The sequence below is a fragment of the Amphiprion ocellaris genome, chromosome 5 (genome assembly GCF_022539595.1).
Source record: "Amphiprion ocellaris isolate individual 3 ecotype Okinawa chromosome 5, ASM2253959v1, whole genome shotgun sequence".
Taxonomy (NCBI): Eukaryota; Metazoa; Chordata; class Actinopteri; family Pomacentridae; genus Amphiprion; species Amphiprion ocellaris.
The window spans coordinates 34,772,421-34,782,797 of NC_072770.1; the positions used below are offsets into that span (position 1 = coordinate 34,772,421).

Sequence of the window (10,377 nt, forward strand, 5' to 3'; positions counted from 1 at the left end):
TTCCTGTGGATGTTGCTTTGTCATGTATCATCCACCTAAACCTTGTTGCAGACTAAGCACAGCCCCACATAGCCTTGGTCGGGAGCACAATAAAGAGCCAAAGGTGTTGACTGGGCCCAACTCCCCAGATCCTAATCTGACTGGGCTCTATCCTTGGCAGGGGCGGATCTAGAGAAAAACTAATAGGGTGGCAAAGGGTTGCCAGATACATTTTAGGGGGTGGCATATATATGAATATATATACTCTGCCAAGGAGGCGGAGCCTTGGCAGAGTTATGTGATGATTGGCATTGGTTTGTCTGTCTGTCTGTTAGCAACATTACTCAAAAATGGAATGCCGGATTTGGATGAAACCAACCAGCAGGCATTATCAAATTGACGCAAATACTGCTGAAATAAGTATGTTAAATAAGTAAATATCATTTGTATTTGTCAGCCAATCCTAAACATGAGTTGTTCTTATTAGCTGTCAATCACAATATGTGATTTGATATGTCTAGCAGAAAGGAAAAAAGATTTAAACTGAAATAAAGTCAACCTTATACACTTTGAAGAAACTAAATGCTAGATATGTTAAAAATGTTTCTTAAATTTAGCAACAAATTAGATTAAGACTAGACAATGTCTCTCTTATGCACTGTTTTGGGAAATCTGCATTTGTGTGATCTATGCTTATGTTCAGCCTGCCACAATAATTACATTATCAATTCATCTAGAACAGAGTCAGAGTCCAGATCATTTTATTTATTGTCTTAGATTTGTGGTTTTATTTTTTGATGCTCTTTATTTGACACATTTCTTACAATAATTCTATAATTCCAATATTTGGATATTCTTAAGAAGTAATGATCTACTTATCTTAAAATTAAAAGACTAACTACATCAGATAATAATTTGTCTAAAAAGGTAGTTATTGTGACAGGTGTGCCTCTTACTCAGATATATAATACTAAAGCAATATTCATAGCATGTGGACCAGCTGGACCAGAGATAGTGTGATTTACCTTTCTCTGTCTGAGCTCTGCATGCCTTCATTTCTTTCTCTTAACTCTTCCTCCTCCATCTCCTCTCTGGGATGTTCTTCCTCCTCTCTTCTTTTAGGCTGGGAAAAGCTGCTGGTGGTTCCCTTCCTCTTCATTCTTTACTGTCTCCTACAAGAATCACACTGACTGAACTGTTTTTTCCTTTGATAATTTTCATTATTAACTATGATACAATCTGATGTGTACAATTTAAACCTTTAAAGAGATACTTAACATGTAAACGTTTTTCAGCTGTAAACTAAATGATATGACTGTACTATGATGAAACACATCAATGTTGGTGTTATTATGACCTTGACACCAAAATTATAAAAACCAGCATTAAACAAGCAGGATGTAGTTTTCAAACAGTGCATGAAAACCTGGTGTGACTGGGGGTTTGATTACACTTTAATGTCATGTAAGTCTTAGTGAATGTGTGATTTATTTTGACTTACAGTCTGTTGTCAGAACCACAGGTTGTAATTATCAAAAAAACAAAAGAGAAAAACTTCCACAGACGATCCCCCACCATCCTTCTGTGGCTGTTCTCTAACATTAGCTAGCTACAGAAGTAAAAATTAGCAAGGCCCAGGCTCACTGGAAACCGTGGCTCGTCTCGCAAGCAAACACTTTATGTGAATTTAGACACTATTAGCATTTACTACATTGTGAACAGTTATATTAGCATGTAGTCTAACCCAGTCTAACTAGTGTCTTACTGTCACACCGAAGTCCAGCTGTCATCCACATGAGTGAGGTCTAAGAGCAGCCCCCTCAGGGGGGGCGTGTCACCTCGTATCTGTAGCGGCATAGACTGTACAGGACGTGACGTCTACATGGTGCATTCGAAAGCACTCGGACATCGGAGTTTCACTCGTAATTCGTCTCTACTGGACTTTCGCTCTTTACGGCCGGCCACAACCTTTCATATACATATTTTTGAATTAGATCGTTCGGAACTGGGGTGGCAGCCGGAGTGGCAAGGCATCTTCTAGGGGTGGCAGTTGCCACCCTATGCCACCCCAGTAGATCCGCCCCTGATCCTTGGCAGTCCCACAGCCCCCAAGACCCAAAGGATCACCTGCCAACATCTGCTAGACATCACAGGACACCACAGATCTTATAAAGTCCATATTCTGATGGGTCACACACAGTATCAGGCAGGTGGCCTTAATGTTCTTGCTGACTGGTGTATATTTAAACATCAGCGCGTTATCATGTCTTAAACATTATTCCCTCCGCCACTGCATTTTATTGCATTGTAGCTCTGAAGAAACAGACAACAGACACGTTCTCTTTGCAGCAGCAGAGTAAACAGCAGAGGCTGTGTAGTAATTAATAGGGCACTGATCATAATTACTCTTATAATTCTTTTGATTTCAAAAAGTTTGTGTCACTTAAAACTCATCAGCAGTGCCAGAAAAGACCAATTAACTGAGGCAAAAAATCTATGTCATGACTAAAACTGGAACTTAAGACACATATTCAATGCTTGAACTAAACTCAATTTAGTACCAAAACCTCCAGTGGAAAAGCACAGTTAAGATCCAAGTAAAAAAATATAGCTCAGTCAGGAAATAAAGGGGTTCATGTGCAATTATGGCTTTTGAGGGAAACCATAAGAGGACAGAAACAGTTTTGGACACAAAGGCACTGCATGTTACACAGATTCATATTTATCCCTGTGCCTTTATGGCCAAGTCTGATAAAAAGTTTCACAATTCAAGCCATGAAAATTGTGAAAGTAGAGCCTGCGTGGGCCACATGTTGTGTCTTAGAGCAACAATAGCTTTCAGTGCCACAGCAGCGCAACAATGTGTTTGTGTTTTATTTATTCAGGAGCTAATCTCAAACCAGGCCTCTTGCTAATTCAACCAACAATTCTTTCTTTTCTTGCCCCCAGCAGCCATTTAAAATGAGCAGCCTGCCTTTCTTTAGTTGCTATAGTCACCACCCATGCCGTCGCCTAGCAGCTCACCTGAGAGTGAATCAGGTGAAAGGGTTTTCAGGTGGAGAGTTCAAACTGCTAACTTCTTTGTAACTGAGAGAATAATGCAAAAAATAAATCAGCAGCAGGTCTTCTTAAATGCTGAGAGGTCTCAGTGAATTCATTTTTTCACTGCAGCTGAATTGCAGCTCATTTAGTAATTATTTGACCTCTAATGCTCCATGTGGTTCCTGGTGGTCTCAGCTCCAATCCTAACCACATGGAGTCAAGTCAGAAACAAAACACTTGCAGCATTGTAATCAATGCATTAAAACCTGTGGGTGCACAACTGGCTGCCAGGGTGCATCGGCGCAGTCATGCAGGAGGAAGTCATGTTAAAACCAGGAAGTGGAAGGCAATATACTCCACAGCTGTCACTCTTCTTTCTCTGGAAAGAGGCCAGTCACAATAAGGCACAGCGCAGCATGAGGGTGTGTGGGTGATAAAACAGGCCAAACAGCTGAGTAGAGAGTTCACTTTTGACAGATTCAAGAAACAGAATGAGGCCAGCTCATAAATAAGTCATTTTATTTTTTGCTTTCTTTTTAAAGACTATATACTTATCAACTATTCATAACAACAAATGGAATTGTTAAATACTGTACACAGCATACTGAACTCTCCCAGTGCATGTCTTCACCACAGCAGAGAAGTTATTTCTTGATAAACTAGTCTTCATTCAGTTTTATTATTTCTAATAAGACATGTGAATACCTTAAGATTAAATAGTATTAGTGTATGATGTAAACATTTTTCAAACATTTAAGTCAAAAGCAACATTGTATTGGCAAGGTTTGTGAGCAGGAAGGAGAGGAAAAGTATACTTCAATGACCGATTGACCTTAGCAGTTATGTTTCCCAAACTGAACACCGTGTTTGATACCAAGGGTTACTTCAATACATGTGCTACATTTTCTATATCATCCAGACGCTTCGTGAATAATCTACAACAATAAAATCCATATATTTTCTGGGCTGCCAGCAGCCAAAGTCTTTCAGACCACACCCACTGCAATCATGTAAGGCAGGAATGCATGTGCAGAACAGGAAAGTCTGTGTCAGGTAGGTAAACCCTGCACTGTCTTTGTAATGCATCTGTATTAACAAGGTTAGCTGAACATCTCTGATATAAGATCTGCGTGATCTAAAATCTCTCTTTAAGGATATCCGGTTAGAATTGACTTTGTGTTACTCTCAACTGAGGTGTAACTAAATTTAAAACAAATTCTGTCAGGTCACATGTAGAGCTGGTTACCTCATCTTTTTGTAGATTCAAATTTTGGATTTTACATTTGGACGCAATTTGAACCGGGAGTTTGTAAAATATAGAATTAATATCAAAGTGAGGTAGTACTTGAGGCAAATTAGTTTCAAGCAATGACTCACAGCTTGACCAAAAAGAAGCTCCTTTAACTGGAATTTCAGTAAGAATATCATACATTCACTTGCGCTCAACAGATCGATTTCTGTGCAACAAAACAGACCTGGACACTGAAAGAAGGAAATCAAATGTGTGCACTTCTTAGAGAGCTGTGCTCAAAAGCAGGCACTGCAAACGAGCAGCACACAGTAACAAGTATGCTTGACAATTTTCTACTAATTGTAGAAAGCAACTGAATATTGTATCACCAGAACACTTTTCCGACTGCTGTTCACATGCACATATGCACAAACACGCCACCGCACATACATACGCACAATTACACTCATCAGACAACTACACCATATAAGCTGCACTAAACATTCCAATGGCAACATGCATAGCTACCAGTAATGTACCCACCTCTTAGTACAAAATGTGCCATGACAATGTGCCATTTGGCAAAAACACAAATTTACATCGATATAGTCGGCCTGAGTGAGAATATATCAAGACAGGGAAACCATATCAGTGTTGATTGCATGTGTGCTAGCATCCTTCATTTTGTTTAAAATTCATCGGGCTTATATTCAGACTTCATATATTAAGTGATACATGGTTACATTACTGACCTTTTGTCCCTTGTGAGATACAAAAGCAGCATCAAAAAGCCCCAGTGCATCTCACAAAACATCCACACCGTTGCAGACACAAAACACTGAGCACGTGAGGTTCAAGGCCTGCCTGTACCTGCTGACTGTACCGCACCATCAGCAAAAACAGCACAACATTGAATGTCATGAAATAAAAATCATATCAAAAATAAGCTCTACAATGTTGAATTTTTGCCCACAATCCTTAGCCAGATACAGTTTTCGATTCGTATCTCGGTTGTGATAGCTATTCCAACATTACCAGTAACTGTATACAGTGCACACATACCCTGTGTGTTCAGAATACATAAGGGGTACAAAAAACATCGTAAAAGCAGCAGTTTGAGGGTTGTTAGCGTCCAGTTTCATCATTTTGACAAGTGGTTTTTGCTCACGTACAGTAGAGTCCTCTACTACTTCCACTAAAACTTTCAAACTAAATCCACTTTCCTTCTGGTGTGGCAGTCACAAGGTGATTCTGCAAAAGCAGACCGCTGAGGCAGAAGGTAGTAATGTGTGGTGCTCGCCTTCTTGCCGTTCTCCATAATAGGAACGATGCAGGGGGATCCCTCACTGTTCTGTCTTTGTAAACCCCGACCGCTTACGTACTTAGGATCCGGCGCAAAGCTTTGTGTTGGAGGCATCACCCCATTAATGTATGACGGGAGGCTCTTGGGGCTGGGAGTGCGGGAGTTCCCGATGGATAACGGGTCCCTTGGGGGCACCTTGGGCGGTTTGTCCTCATCACTGTAAGCCCCAGACGAGACCTCTGCTGACCAGCGGCGGCAGTCTCCTGTCTTGATTGTACGCGGAGGGATGGGAGGTGGCACTTCTGGTTTATCCATACTGTTGGTGGGCCGTTTGTGGCACGTGAGGCGCAGCAGCGAGGGCTTGTTTAAAGATCCGGCTGGGCCAGAGTGGGAACGCCGTAGCCTCCTCTGAGCCTTGTCCTGCTGTCTCTGACAGACCACTGGCTCAGGTGGTTCCTGTTGCTGCGGCTCATACTGTTCCCGCACTTCCTGTGGAGGATGTGCGTGATGGTGTGGCTGTGGCTGCCGTGGGCTTTGCGGTCCTAATGGACCATCGTAATAAGCATAGTTAATCTGCCCACAGTCCCTGAAACTCCTTCGGCTTGGGACTCCATACCGGAAAGGAGACGATTTGGAACACTGATCGGACACCAGGCAGCGGCTGTCGTCCGAACTTGTGAAAAATTCTACCTCATTGTCCATAGCCTGCTCAGGGGAGATGTCTGTTTGTAGGGGAATGGGAGGCAGAGGCTTGGAACATCTGCCTGGCGTCTGTGGTGGGCTGCTGCACCCGTAGAACGAAAGCCTCTGGAATGAGGGGACCACCTGGTCATCGTCAGCAGGACTTGGGGTGGATGCTTCAGCACTGCAGGACAGGGACAGATGGGAAGGCCTCGACTTCTTTGGAGGAAATTTCTGTGAGCTGGGATTCTGTTTATGTGCTGTCAGAGAGGAATATTGAAAAAAATAACATCAGATGAATGTCAAGGTGTTAAATGATTAAAATCACAGTCGCAATTAAATATTACAACTTGACTGCACACAAAAAAGTTGCAAATAATTCAAAGACACAATAAATGCAATGCAGCATCGTTGTATTTCATGTATTGTGCAAATTCCTGCACTTACTCTCATAACTTGGTGGCGGGACCTTAGGCTGAGCTTGATAGCTGTGATCTGTGTGTGCAGTGTCCATACTGAAGTACAAGCTGTTAAAGAAGAAAAACAGAATTTAGATGATCAGAGCTTCACATAAGCCACATAGCCATAAATAATTCATAAGAAATCTGACGCTGATCTGAATCATATAACTATAACATGTCATGCAAGTCTGAAAAATCTTTTCTAAAGCCTTCCCCTAATGGACTGCTAGCCCTGGCACCCGATCACTCACTTGGCCAGCTCATGGCGATAGTTCCAGGAGGGTTTGGATCCAGCCATGCTGTGACAGTAGCTGCCCCTGAGGAAGGGGTCTTCTATGGGAAAAGAGATCTCCTGGGCAGTCAGGCCCACTGTGGACATGCTCCAGGCACACTCGGGTCGCATCAAAGCCAGGAAACACTCAGATAGGCCGGCTGGCTGCCCCTGCATCTGGTGTACCTATAACACAGCCAAAACACAGCCATAAATATGGGTTGAAAGAAGGCTGAAAGCAAAGGCAGGTGCAAGAAAACAGAATACTAAAAAAAACACTCTTTGAAAGCAGAGCCAACATCCTTTAGTGAAACAAAATCTTGATATCAGATAAGAAAGCGAGTAACAGAAATATCTTCTTTTTTGCTGCTCAACAGGCCAAATATGTAGATATTAACTTTTGACAGCAATTTCCTATGACAGAGGAATGACAAAAGCTCAGTTTGACAGGCCTTCAGGACACTCGTGTTGCAACACACCCTGAGAACATGTCATTCGAAATTTTGTGGTCATACTATTCTACACAGAAAGTTTAAAAGCAATAGACTAGACCGGTACAAAGAAATGGTTCGATTCCTTTCTGGTCAGGTCAGCTTTTGTGGAGCAAGTGACCTGACCTAAATGGGATGCAGACACTCTGGTGTGTTATGAAACTCCACGCAGACATTATCCCCGAATGTTTGAGAAGATTTACCCCATGAAGGAAGATGAGTTTTATAAAGTGGAAGCAGTGCTAGCAATATGTATACTCCTTAAAAGTATATAAATATTGAAAACCAATACAAAATAGAACACATTTTCAGTTTCCATCCTCAGCAACTGGTATTCGCATTTCACCTTTTGCCTCAGTCTACATAAGCCTAAGCTCAACAGTGTAATCAGGGGTGTGAACTCAGCAACCAACTTTCACATTTCTTTTCCTGCAGACTGTGCCTCTTAATAAGTTTAGTTTATTTTAAAACTTGAATGTGCTGCGCTCCAGTGCTGCAATCCTGCTCGTCTTGAACAGGAAAGTACGGGGCTCCTCCTGTTACCAGAGATATACCTGATGTTGCAAGAACTCCTCATGTCAAATGACCTGAATGTTCGTGTCATGTCAAGTATGTGTCAGGGCTGAGTAAACAATGTACACAATATTCAGAGGGCAGGAAACCGGCCGGCGTATTGATATTTCTGGGGTCTGCCGCTGAAAACAACATTTTTTTTGCCTCACGCTGGGTTTACATGCTCCAGGTCACAATCTCAGGAGAAATGAGCTTGGAAAGATACAAAATCTTATTTCAGTAATCAGGCTTTGTGTAGTATTTAAGCAATTATATTACTGGTGAGTGTTGGTTGTATGTTTGAGTTCAATGTTGCTGCAAGTCTTTTTGTTTTTCAACAGGTGCGTCCACAACGCTGCGGGTCATCTCTTCTGGACACCACAAACGAGGTGTGTGGACACCCGGAGACATGCTGTCCTCCTTATAATGCAGAAGTGATGACTGAGAGGAACACGGCCCCCTCGTTCCTGGTCTCCTATGAGCCATATTTATGCACTGCCCTGACAGCTGGTGAGAAACAAAGCTCTAAAACAACAGGAAGCCCGGGGCATCAGCCTGAGCCAAACTGCCCAACAAGGCATGCAATCCCCCTCTTTCGCCCAGGGCCGTCGATTCGGTTCGGCGGAGACGGGAAGCAACATGATCCCCGATAATGAACCCCCAGGGGCTTGTGCTTCCTCTCGCAACAGGTGCAAAGACAGTTCATCCTGGCAGTTAACCATAGGAGCATTTACAGGCAGCGGGATTAAACAAATGATGTAGTCATGCAGAGCATTAACCGTCCCGAGGAGGGATTCTTTATGTCAATTAAAATTCTCATCACTTGGACCAGATAATGTGGGTCTTTTTATGGTGAAATCTGTTGGGACAAAAGGTGGACGGGGCTCAGGGTGAGGATGACAACAAGAGGAGGGGGAGGCCCATGGGTGCTGGTCAAGGAGCAGATCTGCTGGGGTTGGCAGGGATGTAAAGTCAGACATCATCAGCAGGCAGTTTGATTCAGGTTAGCAGTAGTCAGCAGTCAGGCCTTGAAAGAAGGAGTTCACACCCCGCTCATGACACCCCTGCAGCGGTTTCCGAGCAACCATACCCGCTCTACCTGTGCGGCAAGCAAACAGCGCGCACACCCCCTCACTTTACCGGATTGAGATAATAATGGTTAAAAGCCCTCTAGCAGGCAGGTGACTCACACCACAACACACAAGTCAGCTATTTGGCAAGGCCAGGTAATGATGATACACAATGAATTGTTATTTCCCCTTTTGTTTGAGCGGAAAAGATACTAATTGATATTGAAATAAAAGAATTAAAGCGGAGGGCGTGCAACAGGAGAGAAGTTTTATGATGGATTAATTCATTTTTATGTTTATTGTTATATCAGATAAATACACAGGAGTTGATCAGTTTATTCAAACTTTCTAGTTTATTGTGTTTTTATATCCTCTAGGCTCAGAGGAAAGTTGCTTCTCTTAAATGTCTGAGTGGAAAAAAATAAATAAAAGAAGATATAAAACATTAAAAAAAAACAAAAAACTAATAGGATCTGAAGTTGCATCACTGCTGTCTGTCGTGCTGGCACAAACACACTAAACAACACAGACGAGACGTACAGAAGCCAAAGCGGAACATTTCCAATCACTTTGTGGACTCACCTAAATAACTTGGCAGCTCTCGTCCGCTCCTTGACCCCCCTAAAAGTCCTCTCCGGTCAAATATACCTCCTCGGGCTCTGATTTGAGGCTGCAATCTTCTGATTTCTATTGCATCAGGAACGGGACGCCAGCGACTTGGCGACGCTCCGGCTGTACTGTGTCACTTTTAGATAAGTCTAGTATTGTAGTGAGCAATGTCTTATAGGCTCCGCCGCACCACAGGCGCTCCGGCTCCGCCTCGCACACTCGCCCTTAAAGGCGCAGTCCTGTGTTTCCTGCACACTCTGCTGCAGTGTACACGAAGCACACCGAGCCGAGCTGCACAATCACCCGAGAACACCGTCAACAGGGCGAATTTGTGTGATCAAAGTCTGCAATTGCTTCATTTATCTCTGCTTGTAACCCTCGTGTTGTCCTGCCGGTCAAAACTGACCCGTTTTAAAATTTGAAAACGTGCAAAAAATATATATATTTTCACAGTGAAACTTCTGATGTCCACATTTTCAAAAATATTTGAACATTTTTGGGTGGAAAAAAAGAAATGTTAAAAATGTGTCTTAAGAACATTCACCAAACAATCTAGATATTTGTGTGAATGTTCTTAAATAAAATATTAGAAGTTTTACTGATATATATGGAATCACTTTAGATATTTTTAGGATTTTTTTGGAAGATTTTTACTCATTTTTTGAAAATATTTACAAGAATTTTCTT

General features: G+C 42.4%; 1 protein-coding gene across 1 annotated transcript; it reads right to left on the reverse strand.

The window, feature by feature from the left end:
- Positions 1–3,523: 3,523 nt before the first annotated feature.
- errfi1a (ERBB receptor feedback inhibitor 1a) lies at positions 3,524–9,838 on the reverse strand. The gene is made up of 4 exons (XM_023298142.3): positions 9,664–9,838; positions 6,949–7,154; positions 6,684–6,763; positions 3,524–6,496 (listed from the first exon to the last, which is right to left on the reverse strand). The coding sequence occupies exons 2-4, from the start codon at positions 7,143–7,145 to the stop codon at positions 5,457–5,459; spliced, it is 1,317 nt and encodes a 438-aa protein (XP_023153910.1). The 5' UTR covers positions 7,146–7,154; positions 9,664–9,838; the 3' UTR covers positions 3,524–5,456.
- Between the last annotated feature and the right edge of the window lie 539 nt (positions 9,839–10,377).